Source organism: Stenella coeruleoalba (genome assembly GCF_951394435.1).
Source record: "Stenella coeruleoalba genome assembly, chromosome: 10".
In the NCBI taxonomy this organism is placed as follows: Eukaryota; Metazoa; Chordata; class Mammalia; order Artiodactyla; family Delphinidae; genus Stenella; species Stenella coeruleoalba.
The window spans coordinates 13,305,770-13,325,108 of record NC_137156.1 but is presented as its reverse complement, the minus strand read 5'-3'; the positions used below and the strand labels follow the sequence as shown (position 1 = coordinate 13,325,108).

Sequence of the window (19,339 nt, the reverse complement as noted above, 5' to 3'; positions counted from 1 at the left end):
ACCTAGTTTCCTAGTAAATCTGTTTGAAGTGTCCACCTCTTTCCAAAATTTCAGATGCACAGACTTAAGAATGAAGAGTACACAACTTACTCAAAATTGCATGCCCAAGAAAAAGATGACATTTGTTCAAGAGTCGATTCACAATTATTTGTGCTCGTGCACAGGGCAGTGTTGTAAACCATTCAAGAGGTCATGTTTTCACACAAACAAAATTCTCTCCCTTTTGGTGACTAATAGCTATGTGACTTTGGAGTAAACCCCTTCTCATCTCTGCATCAGTTTCTTCATCTGTGACATAAGGGTCCTGGAGTGCATGAAATCTCTTCATCCTCTTTCATTACTAATATATTCTGGGACTTTATTTTGAACATTTACCAGCCAGGCACCACCACCCCTATGCTTCTCTTGGCTCAGTGTTCCAGCTGAATTGCCCGCTCTGAACACAGGGCAACGGGTGGCAAAAGGAGAGACAACACTAAGAAGTATAACCAGCTGGAGTTGACACATTTGGCCCATAGCATCCACATGTGAATGATCTACAAGTGGCTAAAAACCAGACAGTGAAGAGTGAACTATGATTGTATATAGGAAACAGATGAGTCAAGCTCAAGCCTGGGTGTGTGCAAACTGAACTGACCCCCAAGATCTATTTTTTGCCCACAGGTACATTTCAAGTCAGGAAAGGAGTGTTTACAACTCTCATCTACCTTTAATGCCTTGGTAGAATAACCAGCCACAGCTCACCTTTACTAAACATCTACAGATTCTCAGGGAACTAGTGTCTTCCCAATCAGGGATTCATTCTATTCAGAAGGGGGGGGGGGGTCTCTAGTTGGGGGTGGGGCATCGAGGGACATTGCTCACCTGGTTGCATGATCCTTGGTTTTGCTCCCAAGTATGCCAGATTCACATTGGCCTTCCTGCCATCAATGATGGGGTTGGGATCCTTGCAGGCTCTTTCGGCAGCAGCCCGGTCAGCCATGGTGACCTTAGCAACATACACACACAGACATACACACAAAGCTCTAAATCAACCCCTGAAGAAACCAACAATCGCACTGGAGAAGTCATTCCTGTTAATAAAACTGAGGGGCGGGGGGTCTTAAACTTTTTCTTTCTTTCTTTTTTGGGGGGGGCTTGAACTTATCCCTTGATCCTCCATCCAAAACAAAACAAAACAAAAGAAGAAAACAGAAAGGAGGAAAGAAACACCGCCTTCTCACCCCCCAAAGTTCTAAGGGTGCTAGTAGGGCCTAGCAGAGATTTGGAAGCCTGAATTCTGTCTTAGAACTCCTCCAGATTCCCCCTCCGCCGACCATTCCCCAGGTCCCTACCCGGCCTGAGAGGCACTGTTTGCTTTAAAGAAAGACTAGCCTCACATCCGGCCGGTGTTCCCAACCCCGCAAACACTCCCCAGCGACAATAGCTATTGTCCTACGCTGGGGCTCCCGGCTCCTCGGCAAATGAATTTGCTCGCTGAAATCTCCAGGAAGGTTACTATACTCTCTTTCATTTCGGCAAAGAAAGAGCCAGAGGTTCATCTTTTAAAAGAACTCATCTTTGCAATTAAAAAAGGGGTGGGGAGGGGTGGCATAAGAAGAAAAGCCCCAGACCTCCTGGGGTGTCCCCTCCCTGCCCCAGCCGGAACGCCAGGAAGACACACATATTTTTACAAAGCAACAGCGCGCTTAACGACCAGCTTCCAACCCGGGAGTGCAATTCTTAGGGGCTACGGCCCCTCCCTCCCAGACCTCCGCACCCCCAAATCCGGCAGTCATCACAGTTCTCTCCCTCCACCCCTGCTCCGCCTGTCCCCCGACACCGCAGCGCTCTCGGTCCCCTCGGAACCCCGCGAGGCAGGCGCCGGCCCTCCCTCCCCAGCTCCGCCGCGCGCAAACTTTCAGTTCAGCCGGGAGCGAAGAGGCAGCGCTGGTCACGTCCGCTGGGGTCCTCGCGCGGCCACGCCGAGCCCCTCACTCCCAACTCCGACCCCTCGGGCCAAGCGCCACTCTGTCCCTCCCCGCCCCCGTGGTCCTCTGTTTCCCCGCCGAGATCTTTATCGCCCCCTCCACCACCATCCCCATCCGCGCAACTTACAAATCCATAGCCCCGGGACTTGCCCGTCTGCCGGTCGGTGATGACCACCGCCTCCTCGATCTCGCCGAAGACCTCGAAGTACTTGCGCAGGCTGGCGTCCGTGGTGTGGTAGGGCAGCCCCCCGACGAAGATCTTGGTGTACGTCGTGTCCTTCTGGGTCGTGTGCATCTTCGCGCCCGCCCCGCGGCTCGGGCTCCGGCTCCGGCTGCGGCTGCGGCTGGGGCAGCGGCTGCGCCTCCTCCTCCGGCTCCGCGTCTCCCGCACTCTTGCGCGGCCGCCGGGGGCTGCGGGCGAGCCCGGGGGCGAGGACGGCGGCGAGGCGGGGTCGAGCGGCCGGGGTCGGCCGAGGGCGCGGGGCGCGCGGCTGCCGAAGTCGCCAGCAGCCCCGGAGACCTGACTTCGCTCTCTCCTCCCGCCCCCCCTGCCGGTCACGGTACAAATTCTCCGGATCGTCTGGGTTAGGCTCCGGTTCTGTAGGATGTGCAAACGGTTTCCACTCACCCGGCGGGGAGGCCAAAGCTGAAAAGGGAGGGTGGTCCTCAAGCGAAGAACTGGGTGCGTTTAGAGGTAGATTTTTCTTCCCTAGAAATTAGGTAGGTGTCTCGGGTGCGGCGCGGGGAGGGTCGGCGGTGAGAGCGTCCGGGCGCGGAGGTGGGCGGGCGGGGGGCGAGGCGGCGGAGCCCGGGGCGGGGGACTCCGCGCGCTTCAGCTCGGGTTCCGTCCCTCCCGCCGCGGAAGCTGGAAGACAAGTGGCGAGGACGGCTCTCCCCCTCTCTGCTCCCTTCCCCCGCTGGCCGGGGGTCGGCGCCTGGCTGGGGAGGGGGCGGGCCGGACGCCTGCGATTGGCCGCGGCCGCACCTGGGGCGCCCTGCGCCGCCGCCCCCCAGCTGTTGGGAACAGCTGCTTCTCTCCCCGCGCGGCGCGGCGCGGCGCTGGGCCGCCGGGCTCGGGCACTGGAGCCGGCGCTGGGGTAGGGCTGGGGAGGGCTGGAGGCTGCTTGGCTCTCGGCGTCGCCTGCCCTGACCCGTCAAAGTCCTAGGGACTCGGCGCGGCCCCAGCCGGGACCCGGGTCGCGGGGACTGCGCCCGAACTGGGAGTTGTGTCGCTTTCCAAAACGGCGACGCGAGGTCTTTGCGCTCGGCCTCGGCGACAGGGCCGGCGACCCGGACTGACGAGCTGGGGGGTGGCCCGGATGCCTGGGGCGGTTCGCTGGGAGGCCAGTTCCCTCCCGGGCGCGGGGGCCCAAGAGCTCCGCCAACGATACCGGAATTGGATGCTCCCGGGTCTGGAGAGTGAGAAGGAGGGCCCCCAACCTTTCTTGACCCCAAAGAGCCGGTGCTGGGGAGAACCAGCGAGGCAGAGCCAGGAGGGAAAAAAAGCTTTGGCCCTCGGGTGCGCTGCGGAGAACCACTAGCTTTCGTTGCTCACCGCCTAGCCAAGCTAAGTAACCGTAGACACCTGTCTATCAGACACTGCTTTCTATTTCAAAGGACCATAAATTAGTACTTCACCTCACGGTCACCAAATTTGTGTTACCTCCTTAACTTAGGCCTCCCTAACTATTCGGGAAGATTGGTATAGATTTCTCATCATAAATCCTTTTCTTTTTTCCCCTAAGCAGAGAGTTAATCAATTTCCTTCTATTTGAATTGTAAGGATGTTTACTGACTTGATCTCAAGTGTCTTATCAGGATGTACAGAAATTGTAAGAGGTGTAATTTTTTGAAATCGACTTGTTACATAATCACTGGTTTCTACCAGCAAATCTTTAAAGCATTTGTAGAAATACAGACTTCAGTGCAGCCCATATATATTTATTTTTTGTATCAGCTTTTGGCAACTTCTTTTTATCAAGAGTACCTTCAACTAGGCTGTAAGATCATGGTCGTAGTTGAGGTTTGGATGAAGATATTTAATGTGAGCAGAATGTCCGCCCCACCCCCCACCCCCTACTGTTGGCACACAATTTGCTTTTTTCCACCAGGAGCGTTCGCCGAAGTCCACCCAGTAATTGCCCCTGGGCTGCAACATTTATTCTCTTTAAAGCAGTTCAGTATGTTAACCTATTAGAGAGGCACATACTTCTGTTCTTCTTTCCAGAGCACCTCTGTAGTCAGCCCAAGAGGATGAGATATATTGCATTTGCAAAAGCTAATGGGAATGCAAATATTCTTGAGCAAAATTTTGAATTCTGTTCTTCATCTTGCTGACATCTGCATGAGGTTGACCTTTTGAGGTCATCAGTTTCTTTAAGTTTGAACCCCCAGCGGGAGATAGAAAGAAACAAATCTAAAGTTTCCTGAGAAAATGTTTTTAAAATCCAGTTGAAGAAAAATATTTTACAGACATATGAGAGCCAGAAAGTGAAATTGTAAACACCCTCTCCTCATTGCTCAAGTAAAATACAGGTTTAAAAGGAACTCTGTGTACTGGTACAATGAAAGATGATTTTTTTTAAATTAGAAAAACAAAGCAGGCCATGAAACAGAGGAGGCGTTTTTTTTAATATTCAACATCCATCTTGCGGTGTCACTTAAGAATTACTGTACTTAGATGAGGCTCAGGCAAAACATCTTTGTGAGGGGAGACTACTTACAGAGAAGAGTGACTTTGGCTGTCTCACTTCTCTTCCTACCGGGACAGGAGCCCACCCCAGAGGGACTGTGATAAAGGGAAGGAGAGTGTCTGGGAGGGTAGCCAGAAGTTCCAATGTTCACTAGGTAAAGTGGTGAGATCTACAAGGAATTCTGATCCTATGCTGGGATACCTGTGTTGTAGAACTCGGCTTCTGGAAATAAGATGCTTCCCTGCCATAGTCCTAGAGAAAATAATGCAGCCACCCTCCCCCTACCCCATGTAATCCCTGCCTGGTGTGCTTTTATTCCTTCAATCCAACAGTAAATCTATAGCTTCATTTGAAACTTCCTTCATTTTGTATGAAATGATACCTGGATATCCCTGATTTTGAATTCCAGAGATAATTAAAGCATTATCAATAATCAGGTGTTATGTGATTCACTGAAAACAAAGGTTAAGAGGAATGGAACTTCCTTATTTTCCAAACCAATTTAAATAGAAGCCATAATTTTTTTTTTTTTTTTTTTGCGGTTCGCGGGCCTCTCACCGTTGCGGCCTCTCCCGCTGCGGAGCACAGGCTCCGGACGCGCAGGCCCAGCGGCCATGGCTCCGGCCATGGCTCACGGGCCCAGCCGCCCCACGGCATGCGGGATCCTTCCGGACCGGGGCACGAACCCGCGTCCCCTGCATCGGCAGGCGGACTCTCAACCACTGAGCCACCAGGGAAGCCCGAAGCCATAATTCATACCCGGTTCTGCTTGACAAACCATTGAGTGCCCCCCAAAACGCAGGCACTGGGCTAGGGCCAGGCGTTACGCTGGTTTCGTGTGACATCTGCACAAAGGTGGGTATAGTTATTATAGTCAGATACATTCTCAGTGGATTTATGAACCTGAGCCATCAGACCATGTAGCCTTGGGGGCATAAAATCTTTCTGAATTCAAAGTTTCAAGGTTATTAAGTACCAAATATTTCTGTGTAATTACCCATTACAAATTCAGGTTTGAAAAACAATACTGGGGTAATCCTTTTGCTTGCTCAGCTGCTTCGGGCAGAGAAGAACGCTTGTATATTCACAGACCTCATGCAATATGATGTGTGCTTCTTTGGAAAGAAAGAGCCATAAAGTACTTTAAAAGTTATAAATAGGTTCCACGTTTGTCATATCCAAATGACTACATATGGATAGCCCTGAATCCTGGGTTCCTACTCCATGGCAAGATCGATATGACTTTATTACTTACAGTAAATTATTGTCCACTTGGTTCAAAATCTTTATCTGACTATTAAAAGCCAAAACCAAAGTTACAAGTTTCACATTTATTTATATATTTTCTTCTCCCCCCCCCCACCCCCTTCCTCTTAAGTTAATCATGGAAATGAACTCCAGGCCCAAGGCTTATGAAGAATGTTGAGAAAAGAGGGTAATAGCATTTCATGAAGGGAGAGAAGTACTATCCCCACTTAAGGAGGTGCCTGTTCCAGAGGGAGTACATTGCTCTGGGCAGCAAGTCTCCTCCAGGCAGGGTTGGCCTCTTAGATGTTATTGGATCTCCCGTAGGTCAGTCCTACGTCCTCCACGGGGTTCTATACACATGAACACTGAAGAAATACCTACTGAAGAGAATTGCTGTCTTAAAGATATCTACTTGCATGCTTGATGAGAGAAAATACATTCTTAGCTAGAACTAACCACTTGTAGAGTATTTAGGCCAGGCACTTTTTTTTTTTTTTTTTTTTTTAATTTGGGACACAAAAAAATGGCTTCCACGGAGTCTTTTGTTTCGGTTGTTTGGAAACGTTTACTTATTTTGAGAGTCTGTGTGAGCACTCCGATGTAAAACCAACAGGTTTTCTGCCCTTTGGAGAGGTCCCATGATCAGATGTATTTCTGTTTCTCTGGGTGGGTGGGTAATTTTCTCTTAGTAACAGATAACAAATGTGTGTAATAGGTTATGCTGCTATTTTAGTGTGCAGAAGAGTTGGCAGTCAGAAACCTAGTCAGTTCAGCTCAGATCCACCTCTGGGAGAATTCTAGTCATGCTGCATTAAACCACATCTAAGCTGGTAAGTAAAGTGCAATGGAAATTTGTAACTGTAATTCAATCATGAAAATCATAATGCCTCTTTCACATCAAGCATCCAGAAAATAGAAAGTGGAATAGGGTCACTTTGGAGAATGAGGGAAGGGCAAAAACGAAAGCGGGGGCACCGGGGGGCAGTAGTGGAGGGGGACAAAAACGTCCCCTGCCAATCTCGCCCTTGGGACAGTTTCACTCTGCCCATGGAGAAGTGGCTTTAAGCGTATGCACACTTTACATTCTAGTATATAAATCTGAAAGGGAAGGAAGAGAATGCAAGCATTTTAAATCCACCGTGTGTTTCTTCACATTTTAAATTCAGGGTGTACTTTGGTTCTAAATCTTTAAACAGTGAGCCTTGGAGCTGCCAAGTTATTTTAAGGAGCTGATGATCTCTCCAAATGTACTGAATGACTGTCTCTTGATGACAGATTCATTCTAATGCTGTTGCTGGGAGGCAGAGGACACTGTGTGGTGGAAATAGCCATGGATCCCAAAACAGGAGACCTAGGGCCTAGTCTAAGCAGTCATTAACCAGCTCCAAGACCTTGTTTGCTTTACTCCATTAAAAAGTACAAATGTGGTTAGAAAAACCTGTGACAGTCCTCCCTGAGCAAATACGGCCTAGAATGGAGGATGCTAGTCTGACCCTTTACTTACAGATGCTTAGAGGGTCACCTTGGAATCAGGAGACAGCCCAATGTTGGCACTCAAGTGTTATTTATTTACTTTTAAAATATAAACTACGGGCTTCCTTGGTGGCGCAGTGGTTGAGAGTCCGCCTGCTGATGCAGGGGACACAGGTTTGTGCCCCGGTCCGGGAGGATCCCACATGCCGCGGAGCGGCTGGGCCCGTGAGCCATGGCCGCTGAGCCTGTGCGTCCGGAGCCTGTGCTCCACAACGGGAGAGGCCACAGCAGTGAGAGGCCCGTGTACAACAACAACAACAACAAAAATTTATATATATATATATATATATATATATATATATATACACACACTACTTGTAGTTATGTTGTAAGATGGATATTTTCCCTGCTAACAAAGGAAAGGCATATTTATGGCAGAAAATTATGAAAAAGCATAAGACGTACAAGGAAAATCAAAATCACCCACAGTTCTACTCAGAATAACACAATATTTTACAGTGTCTAATAGCAGGTGTTTCTTGTACATAAATATATGCTTACATGTGTGCTGTTATGAGTTACCCTACATTCTGTTTTACTATCAGCTTTTTTCACCTAATAGTATATGGTGAATAGTTTTGTCTATTATTAAATAGTTGCTACAGTTCATTTAAAATGCCTAAATAGCACTTTATCATGTCAATGCCCCCAAATTTATTTAAGCAATCCCCTTTTGCTGGGCATTTTTATTGTTTCCAATTGTTCCCTATTATAAAGAGCTCTGAAATTAACATCCTTGTTGATAAATCTTTTTACACATCCGTGGTTATTTCCTAAGGCTGGATCCATAAGGGACTTTGTTTGGTCCGTGGCTGAACCCCTAACTCCTAGTTTAGTGTTTGGCACATAAGAAGTGCTTAAATACTTGTTGAATGAATGAATGAATTCTTACAAGTTTATATATTAGGTCGCAGGGTATGCCCATATTCAGATCTTTTGATGTGTATTGCCAAATCGCCCTTCAAAAGGTAATGCAGATTTTACTTCTACCAGGAGCATATTAAGGTCAGTTTTCTAGAATCCTCATTGATGTTGCTATATAAAATAGAATAATTTTGTTTGCAAGTGAGAAAAATCCTAACTCACACTGGCTCAAGTAATAAAAAGGAATTTTTTGTCTCCTATAATTGAAAAGTCCAGAGGTAGGGCAGGCTTTAGGTGTGGTTTGACCCCAAGGGGCATGTTGTCACCAAGAGGATGACAGCATTTGCTGCGATCCGCCTGTCTTCGCCCTCCTCTGCTGGTTGGCTTTGTTCCTTAGCTGACTCCCTCAAAGTAGCAAGTTGGCTGCCGGCAGCTCTCAGAGCCATGAGCCTCCTTGGTCACATGCAGGGGAAAACTGAATTTCTTTTGCCCAATTATCAAACCAAAGTCCCATCTTCCTTTCGATTGTATCATCTTAGGTCACAAGCTTGCCTTTGAACCAAACTTAGAAGCCAAGGAATGTAATTGTTGATTTTCTTAGGCCTGGGTTCCATTCTGTTTTCCCATCATGGGACACATCCCTAAGACGCAGGGATGAGATGACATTGATTCACTCAGACCCATGATGGCCCGGAACTGAGGAACACTACTCAACCCCATGGTTGTGAGATTCTGGGTTCTTTTGGGAAGAAGACATAATAGAGTGAATGCTTTAGAAGCAATTAAAAAACCACACTAAATGTTAGCATTTAATTTTTAAAACACATGTATTTTCTGGGGTAAAAAGGTGTTCTCGTTGCTTGTTTTTCCATACGTCTGTGGGCCATTTGTTTTTGAGAACTTTTTTGGAAAAAAAATAGGGTTTTTGTCTTTTCCTTCAACTTTTAAGAACACTTTATTTTATTTATTTATTTATTTGTTTTTGGCAGCACTGCGTGGCATGCGGGAGCTTACTTCCCTGACCAGGGATCGAACCCAGGCCCCCTGCAGTGGAAGCACACAGTCCTAACCACTGGACTGCCAGGGAATTCCCCGATTTTTAAGAACACTTTAAAGAGCTGTTTTGATGGCCTCATTTGATGTAATTCGGATCATCGAGTCCAATCCCTCATTTTGGAGTTGAGAAAGCTGAGGCCTAGAGAGAAATGGCTTCTAATAGGTCACATATCTAGCAAAGGATGCAACTGGGATTCAAATAAACCCTATCTTACATTTGAAAAAAAATTCTGTTAACTTTATATGTAACTTAGACGTACTCAATTGCGCAAATCTAAATGTACATGTGCATACACCTATGTAACCGGTACCCAGATCACGATGTAGGCTGTTGGCATCTGAAGTGGAGGCAATGCTGTAGGACTGAGCCCTTGACCCGTGGGGTCTGTGCTGACTCTGGGTACTTAGTGTCAGAATTGAATTGAGTTGTTGGACACGTAGCTGGTGTTGGAAAAGACACCACTCTTTTGGTATCAGAGAAAAGTAGACGGAGACAAATTACCTCACAAGGGTCACTGATTTAAAGTGTACACTATGTCCTGGAGGATGATGCCTCAATCTTGCAAGGTCTCACCTCTGAGAAAGCACTCTGTGTTTTGAACAGAACAGTCCATCCTTCTATTGGCCATCAGCTTTTGTGTAGTGAGGCATGTGTTACAACCAGTGGATTCCATGATCACGTGCCCAGTCTTATGCCCCTTTATCGTAAAGGGGATATTTCGGCCTATTGCAATATTATGTGGAAGCCTATGCTAGTGGATCAAACGCTGATCCTTGTGAACAGAAAGGGCAAACTCATACCCAGAATATATACTCATACATATCAAAATCTCTGCTCCTTCCCGGGTAGAAGGAGCCCAATGTGGTCAACTTGCTGCCAAGGGGCTGGCTGGTCTCATAGAAAGATAGGGAAGTATCATGGAACAAGCGTTGATCCCTGCTGCTGGCAGGTTAGACATCCAATGAACCTCGGGAAGAGCTGTAGGGTTTGTGCATAGCCTCCATCCCTCTCACCTTGGCCACTCTGTTCCTGTATCCATTGTGCCTGCCCTGGGTGGCTGATGACAGAAGCTAGCTGATATCTACTGGTCAAGCCACTTTGTCTACCTGATGTGGTGATACATTTTGTGGTGGTTACATTCTGACGGGCATTAACGCATGCTACAGATGTCTTCACACTTGGTGCCCACTGCCCTGTAGCGATCCTTCTGCCTCTTTCTCCTAAGACTTCTGGGTCCTTGATCGTCCAACATTTCTCCTTCCAGGAGTCTGAGCAGATGGCCAGATAACTTGCTGCCACCCCTCTGTATTGATTCTAACCTCCGACCACTTCTTTTCCGACATAACGGTGGATGAACTGGTATTTTGCCTAAATTGTATCCAAAGGGAGGATTTCCTATCACCACTGTCTTTCAAGGCCACCTTTGAATGGGGTGTACCACAGTCACCATTCATTTTTGGCTCGTATCCCACATAATAGACTGATTATTACCAGCTACTTTATCATGGCCTGAACCAGAATTCCTTTAAATCAATTATATGGATATTTTTGGTGAAAACTCCTTTACACTAAAAATATTAATGTATCTCTTTATTTTTAAAACTCATCAAACAAACATGTCTTGAGGCTTGTTTTGTAGCAATGAGTGTACTTATGTTGGATTTCCAGCAAACTTTTACCAAAAATGCAGGATAGTTCTCTTTTTTTTTTTTTTTTTTTTTTTTTGCGGTACGCGGGCCTCTCACTGCTGTGGCCTCTCCCATTGCGGAGCACAGGCTCCGGACGCGCAGGCTCAGCGGCCATGGCTCACGGGCCTAGCCGCTCCGCGGCGTGTGGGATCTTGCCGGACCGGGGCACGAACCCCTGTCCCCTGCATCGGCAGGCGGACTCTCTTTGTCTGTTTTTATGGTACATATTCATACAGAAAAATCTACCAGAGTAAATAAATATCTTCTTCACACTAATTTTTTGCCTTAACCAAAAGACGAAGAAATGATCAGTTTTAATGATCAGATTTTGAAATACAGAAGCAAAAAAAATTATGGGTCCATCAAAGTCAGCGTCCCAGATTGGCATCCTTATCCCTCAATTTCTGGGTAAATTGTATAAAATTAATTATAATATCGCCAAGTTTAGCCTAGAACATAATTGTGTTAATGACAATGCTCAGAAGCAGTGTAACTGAACTAAAACCAACATAGAGTCAAAATTACAATGCAAATATGTCTTTTAAGAGAGCCATAAGCTTGAAGTGTGAATCTTCACTGCCTTAGAATTCTTTCTCCTTTCTTCATACATATATAGGTTTGTTTTCTGCAAATGTAGTTCTTGAGCACAGAAATTTTATGCTCATTGATATAAGCATTTGCAACCACTGCCTCAGCGTACATGGGTGAGTTTTTTAAAAGAACATGGTCAAGGAGGAACCAGAAGTGTTTGGCAAGGCTGTGTACAGCCCCCTGTTCTGGATGGAGAAGGGACGTGAAAATGGGGACATATCTGTTCCTAGCGTGTGGTTTTTTCAGCGGATCATAGTGCTTTACAATGGCTTGGCTTTCTCTTTCTCTTGGAAACTTTCTGGGCCTGAAAACATCATTCCAGATGTTTTCTCTGACATCTGAATATTGATCTTTCCTTACCCGGCAATATTCCTATATAACCACAGGTCTATGTCCTTGCTGTGAGAGGCAACTCCAGAAATTTGGAGACTAGAAGGGAGAAATAGAAGAAACAGCAGAATGACCACTTAGGAGTGTCAACTAATGACCACTTAGGAGTGTCAACTAAGGAAAGCACGAAGTCTATCTATACTTATATCAGGCTCTGCCAAAGAGACAAGTAACAGTAAATTAGCCAAAAAAATACACTGAAGAGTCAAACACAATCAGGGTTTCTGTCAGATTCTGGCAGTGATTCTGAGGGGATCTTGTGCAAATAAAGAAACCTTTCTGTACTGTTCTGTTTTAAATCACATAAACAGTGAAAATAAAGACATAAAGATTAATATGCATGTGTATACGTATAACTGTGGTTGCGATACCTCTTTCTGTTTACAAAGCAAAGCAGTTCAGCTAATTATATCCACCAAAACACAGTGAAACAACCCAAACATTTTATGAAGATAATTTATTTTGGCTTATCTATTCTGTTTCTATTTATATTACACTGCATAACAGTACTTGGCCCTTCTTTGTATATGGAAAAATGTCATTTTCAACTTGTACTGAGAATCCCTGTCAATATAGGCTATCACAATTAAAGCAGTTTTCTTTTAATTTAAAAGGACAACTCAAGAGATGAATTTCTGATATAAAAGTTATTTAACTTAAGTAACTAACTGCACAGTTGGTTATTTTTCTAATCCTAGGATGATGTTTATAAAATATTTTCCCTCACAGCTTTAAAAACAGATTTTTTTTCTAATTGTATTTTTCTTCCAATTTCCATTTACCTTTTCTTTTTCTTGCACACTTATGGGTGTGAAACTGTCATTGTTTTTTTCTTAGGAAAAGAAGACCAACAAGCAATTTTACATGAAAAAAGCAAACAAACATTTTCTCAGGATGTCTTGTACTTTATAAGAAATATCATAGTACTATGTATCAAAATAAATTAGCTTAGGTCCAAATATTGTATACATATATGCCCATTAAATATTTACCTTTTCTTGAAAATATATTTCTTAGTGAATATATATATATATATATATTTTTCTTTTCCTCCTGTTCATGTTGAGATGTCATCATCTCAGTCATATTGGTAAGTTTAGGAAGAATAAAATATTTATGACTGGTAAATAGTGCACGTTTGGAGATTTTTTTAAATGTTAGAAAACCCAAATCTACCTCCATTTTCCTGGAACCATCCTGGACACTTCTATCACAAGACTCTCTAAATGCCAAAATGCATTGGTTAAGGATTTCCAGAATTCTCCCCAGGTCATTCAGATCCACAGACAAGATGGGTTAAAGAGATGAATTGCTCTATTTTTTTTTTTTTTTTTTGCGGTACGTGAGCCTCTCACTGTTGTGGCCTCTCCCGTTGCGGAGCACAGGCTCCGGAAGCACAGGCTCAGCGGCCATAGCTCACGGGCCCACCCACTCCGCGGCATGTAGGATCTTCCCGGACCGGGGCACGAACCCGTGTCCCCTGCATCGGCAGGCGGACTCTCAACCACTGCGCCACCAGGGAAGCCCGAATTGCTCTATTTTATTTCTTATTGGTGTAAGGCAGAGAAAAACTTTTCTGAAGTGTTTGGTGTGTATCATGTTCGTCAGTATCCTGATTTCTCTGCCACTCTTTTATTAATATTAATTAGGCTATACTTGTGTTATTTTATATCTTAGCTCAGCAAAACATTGTTAAGCTATTATAACCAGGAGGAAGAGGCTAGAATATGAAGATTTCAGAAGAAATAAAATTTTAATCAACTCTAAATAGCAGGTAAAAAGTAGGAAAAAAAAGAGTGCTTTTTCCTCACTTGGAAATCAATGAGCTGCTCAGTATTAGCCAAAACCAAAGGATGGGTCCCACATAAAAAGATTCCATTTGGAGAAGTTGCCTGTGATAGTAAAAAACTCTAAAAAGTTGCAATATATTAAAAAAGAGTAGACAGAACTTTCAAAATTTGATCTATTTTTCTTGGTCAAGAGGAATCAAAGGGTCTAAACAAGTAGTTTAAGAATATACTGAAAGAGGAGAAACTCTTCAGGAATGGTGGAATAAGGACCTCTGAAAATTTGTTCTCACATAAAAGCAATGAGAGCATCAGCCCCCAAAATTGTCAAAATCAGTGTTTTCAGAATTCTGGAAATTAATCAAACACTTGCAAAAATTTGAGTCACATTTATTGAAGAAAAACAGGTGACTCTTGATAAGAACAGTGAGCTTTGTGGCATTTTATCTTCCCCAATCTCCATCTTCTTCTCTCTAGTTTCATAGGAGTCTTGAAAACCAATACCCTTGCGATCACAGTGGGTGTGAAAAACAGGAGCCTAGCAGCCACTGGAGGGAGTAAAGTGGTTCTGGAGCATCCCCCCAAATGTGCCATTCCCAGAGAACTGTCGTTATTTGACCTGTCCGACAGCTTCCTGAAAATCTCCACTCACAGAGCTTGTCTTTATTTGACCTCATGAAGAACTCAGTGCAGATGGCCTTTTTCCTGGGGCACTTGTCAAAAAACTTTCAGTGGTAGTTGTTTAACATTGTAGCTGCCTGAGGTCATGATACCCAGTGATGAATAAGAAACTTAAAAGATAAAGCCGGGGAATGAGATGTCCATAGGGAGCTTTGAAAAACTCTGCCATATTCTTGAGAATCTAGGAGGCCACGTGCATTTGCAAGACTGCGCACATTCACGGGAAAGACCTGAGAGAAGACCCTAATCTCTCACCTTTGGCTGACCTTGAGGGCCTGTGCAAGCAGGAAGTAAAGGCTAAACAGTTTTAAACTGCCAGAGCATTGAATGTGTATCCCAACATGGACACAAAGCTTCTTGAGAAACGCTGGGAGACATTTGTTCAAGGCATTTGGGAAATTGATGTCCAATTGTTAGATGATAACTAAGCTAACCAGGCAGAGACTTTAGTGGTTAGACCCAACAAAGAATACACACTTTAAAGAATTACTTCATCAAGTTACTAAGCAAAGAAGCAACAACAACAATAATAAACACCTATAAGCACCAAGGAGAGGGGGAATTTGAATTCCAGAGTTGCCACATTATAATATTTTAAGAGTCCAGTTTTAACAAATTTCTTACAAAAAATAAGAGTCATACAAAGAAACAGAAAAGCCCATGCGCAGGGCAGTCAAAAGAAACTCTCCCTGAGAAAGCCCACAAGTTGGACTTACTAGACAAAGACTTCAAATCAGGAATTATAAATACTTTCAAAGAACTAAAAGAAGCCATATCTAAATAAATAATGAAGGAAAGTATGATAATGATGCCCAACCAAATAGAGATTACCAATAAAAAGATAGAAATTATACAAAAAAGCATCAATTAGAAATTCTGGAGTTGAAAAGTACAACTGAATGAAAAATTTGCTAAGGGGCTCAACAGCAGATCTGAGCTGGCAGAAGAAAGGATAACCCTGAGCTTGGGGATAGAATTGAGATTATCCAGCTTGGGAAACTGAGCAGGAACAGTGAAAGACGAAAAATGAACAGAGACTCAGAGACCTATGGACAACACAAGTGTACAAATATATTTATAATGGGAGTCAAAGAAGGAAGAGAGAAAGAAAAAAATAGGAAGATATTTCAAGAAATTATGGCTGAAGTTTCCCAAATTTGATGAAAAACATTAGTCTACACATCACGGCAGTTCAATAAACTCCAAGTAGGAAAACTCAATTAGGCATACACCTATAAACATTTCATGTCAAACTGTCAAAAGCAAAAGCCGAATGAATACATTACAAATACAATACAAAATCATTTGTGTTTCTATACACTTGCAATGAACAATCCAAAAATAAAATTAAAAAACAATTCCATTTATAACAGTATCAAGATAAAATACTTATGAGTAAATTTAACAAAACAAAAGCCAGAGTTGAACCTTGAAAACTGCAAAGCATCACTGAAGGAAATTAAAGGAGACCTACACAAATGGGAAGACATCCTATGTTCATGAATTGGAAGACTTAACATTAAGATGGCAACCTTCCAAACTGATCTAAAGATTCAGTGCAATCTCTTTCAAAATTGCAGCTGCTTTTTTTTTTTTTTTTTTACAGAAATTGGCAAGCTGATCCTAAAATTCATATGGAATTACAAAAGGCCCAGAATAGCCAAAACAATCTTGAAAAAGAAAATAAAGTAGGAGGGCTCATACTTCCTGATTTCAAAAATTATGACAAAGCTGTAGTAATCAAGACAGTGAGGTACTGGCATAAAGCTACACATATAGATCAGCAGAATAAAAAAATTCAGCGTCCAGAAGTAAGCCCATACATTTATAGTCAACTGATTTTTGACAAGTGTGCCAAGAAAATTAAATGGGAAAGAATGATCTTTTCAACAAATGTACTGAGACAGTTGAATATCCACATACAAACAAAGTCGGATTTTCATCCTACACCATATGCGAAGATTAACTCAAAATGGATCAGTCTTAAGTACAGAGGTAAAAATATGAAACTCTTAGAAGAAAATGTAAATCTTTATTAACCTTGTATTAGTCTGCAGTAGATCAATCTCGGTCCACAAACTGTGGCGTGCAAGAAGTGTAACTTTAAGTATAGCATAGATGTTAAGGTCTCAGATGGTGCTGCCAGACTGCCTGGGTTCAAGTCCTAGCTCTGTGTCTTGCTGAGATTAAAACATTTGTTAATAATTCTTAAATATTACCCTGCTAAAAGGAAAATACAAATGCCAAGAATATTTTGATCGTTGGTAGCATTATTGGGATAAGTGAATAGCTTATTAGGTGATTACACTGATTATTTGTTATATATAACTTCTAGTATGTTTGTAAAAATAGTCTCTTTACTTTCTGGTCATATTTTTCTATAGAATCACAGATTTTAGAGATAGAATGGATCTTACAAATCTTTGTATAAAGGTGAGACATCTAACACTGTCATCCCTTGACTCTCCCAAGGTCACATAAGTAGTTAGTGACAACAGTTAATTGAAAAAGACAACTAGAGGTCCGCTATGTGGGTAATCTGGGTCACGTTCTCATCCTCTAGAGACCTTCTTCAACAATAGACTACACTTGACCTCAAGCTCTAGCTCTCCACTTAATATGATTTCCCCAACATATTTTTCAGCTTTGGGTTTTGGGACTTTCCATTTTCCTTTTTGCCCAATACTACAAAGCCTAATGCTTAAAGCTGATTTACTGTATCTCTGCTCTATTGAATTGTGATTGGTATACTTAGGTTGTTTCAGCTGAGTGTTTTTGTTTTTGACAATATGCTTTTCCTAAAAGTATTTATAATGATGACATAAAAGCCTTCAGGTGATAGTCCAGGGTATCTTCAGTTAGCTCAAAACACCATTACATTTTCAAATTAATTTTCATTAAAAAATAGACCATGGGCTTCCCTGGTGGCGCAGTGGTTGAGAGTCCGCCTGCCAATGCAGGGGACACAGGTTCGTGCCCCGGTCCGGGAAGATCTCGCATGCCACAGAGCGGCTGGGCCCGTGAGCCATGGCTGCTGAGCCTGCGCGTCCGGAGCCTGTGCTCTGCAACGCGAGAGGCCACAACAGTGAGAGGCCCACGTACCGCAAAAAAAAAAAAAAAAAAAAAAATCATATGTAATGTTTCTGTGATGACGATGTCAGGCATTGTTCTAGCTTAGGTTTGCCACATTTAGTAAATAAAAATATAGCATATCCAGGTAAATTTGAATTTCAGATAAACAACAAGTAAACCAACTGTTGCCCAGGACATACCTATATTAAAACAAATTATTCACTCTTTGTCTGAAATTAAAATAGTACTAGATAGCTTTTATTTTACCTGGTAATACTAACTTAGGTGCGTAAGGTACATCATGAATAGAAGATTCATGCTGTCATAGAACTCATATTTTTAGAGGGGAGAGATGGACAATACAATGAACATAATTAATAAGTAAACTATATAGTATGTGAGAAGATAAATGCTTTAGAATAAAAGAAGAGAGCAGGATCCCTTAACCTAGGTGTGAGGGCAGGTTCTCATTTTCAATAGGGTTGTTGGTGAGATAAGCCTCATTGAGAGGCAAGATTTGAACAAGGACTTGGAGCATTTTTCCAGATGCTCTTTAGGGCAAGAGTATTCCAGGCTGAGGGACAGTGTTTAAAATACTGAGGAACAGCAAGGAACCAGTTGGCTAGAGTAAAGTGAGTGGTAGGAGAGAAAATGGGGGCCCAGACCACAGGGTCTGGGAAGCCATTGTAACGACTTTGGAGCCATTGCAGGATTTTGTGCAGAGGTGTGATATGACCTGACTTATCTTTTTAAAGATCACTCTAGATGATAGAGTGATAAGGCTAAAAGCAGGGAGACTATTAAGAGGTGATCATAATCATCAAGGTGAGAGGTGAAGGGGCGCAGACTATGGCGGTGGCAGTAGAAGTGGGGGGAAATGGTGAGATTCCAGAGATAGATTGAAGGTTGAACCAACGGAATTTCCTAAAGATTGAATATGAGATGTGACAGAAAGAAGAACTTACGGGTGATAGCAAAGATTTTACGCTAAGCACATGCCATGAAAAGCCCTAACCTTCAGACTGGAGATATTTTTAAGGAGCTATGCATTGAAAGCTCTAAGGACTAATTGTGATTACCTCGAAGTGTCATTTAAATAATATATTTATTTAATCTATGGACACAAATTAGGGCATGACCTACTGCTTCTTTGGGGAATCTGAAGGCAACTGGACTGTCGTATACTATAAATAGATTTTTGTGGAGATATTTTATTTTATTCCACCTGTCAGAATAAACAGCAGGGCAGACAGCTTTCCAGCTTACCAAATGTTACCAAGCCCTGACTGCTTCAGCCTCAACGTAATTATATCCTTTTTATTTATTGATAAACACCATATGCCTGTCATGTCAGAGATCAGAGAATGTCAAGGAGTCATTCATTAGACTTTGCTACAAAGCCTCCCTCATTATTCTCCACTTCGTTCATTCTTGCTAAGCCTTCACGTCTGAGGACCTCTGTCCCTAGGGGATTCACAACAGGTTATTCAACTCAAAGCATGTTTTGACAGTTGAGCCATTGGTTTTATCACTAATCTGCAACTCCCTTCTTTCAATTATTTGCCCTGATGTAGAGGAGCCATGATTCAGATGATTCAAAGAAAGAGAGAGAGAAGATAATAAAAATTATTTATAATTAGTTTAGAAAAATATAAATTGCCCTTGAAACACTTCACTCTTCCTAATTCTGGTTGACACAGACTAAATTTAAAGTTGATTTGCATCCTCTGAGCCTATGTGAGCTAGAGAGGAGGGAGTTTTGTTT

The 19,339-nt window shown here is 43.3% G+C and overlaps 1 protein-coding gene across 1 annotated transcript in view; it reads right to left on the bottom strand.

The window, feature by feature from the left end:
* The window catches only part of RBM24 (RNA binding motif protein 24), a 131,655-nt gene that overhangs the window by 9,512 nt on the left and 102,804 nt on the right, over positions 1-19,339 (bottom strand). The window contains 1 exon segment of the mRNA XM_079935527.1: positions 865-988. Within this exon segment, the coding sequence (XP_079791653.1) occupies positions 865-988 (124 nt within the window).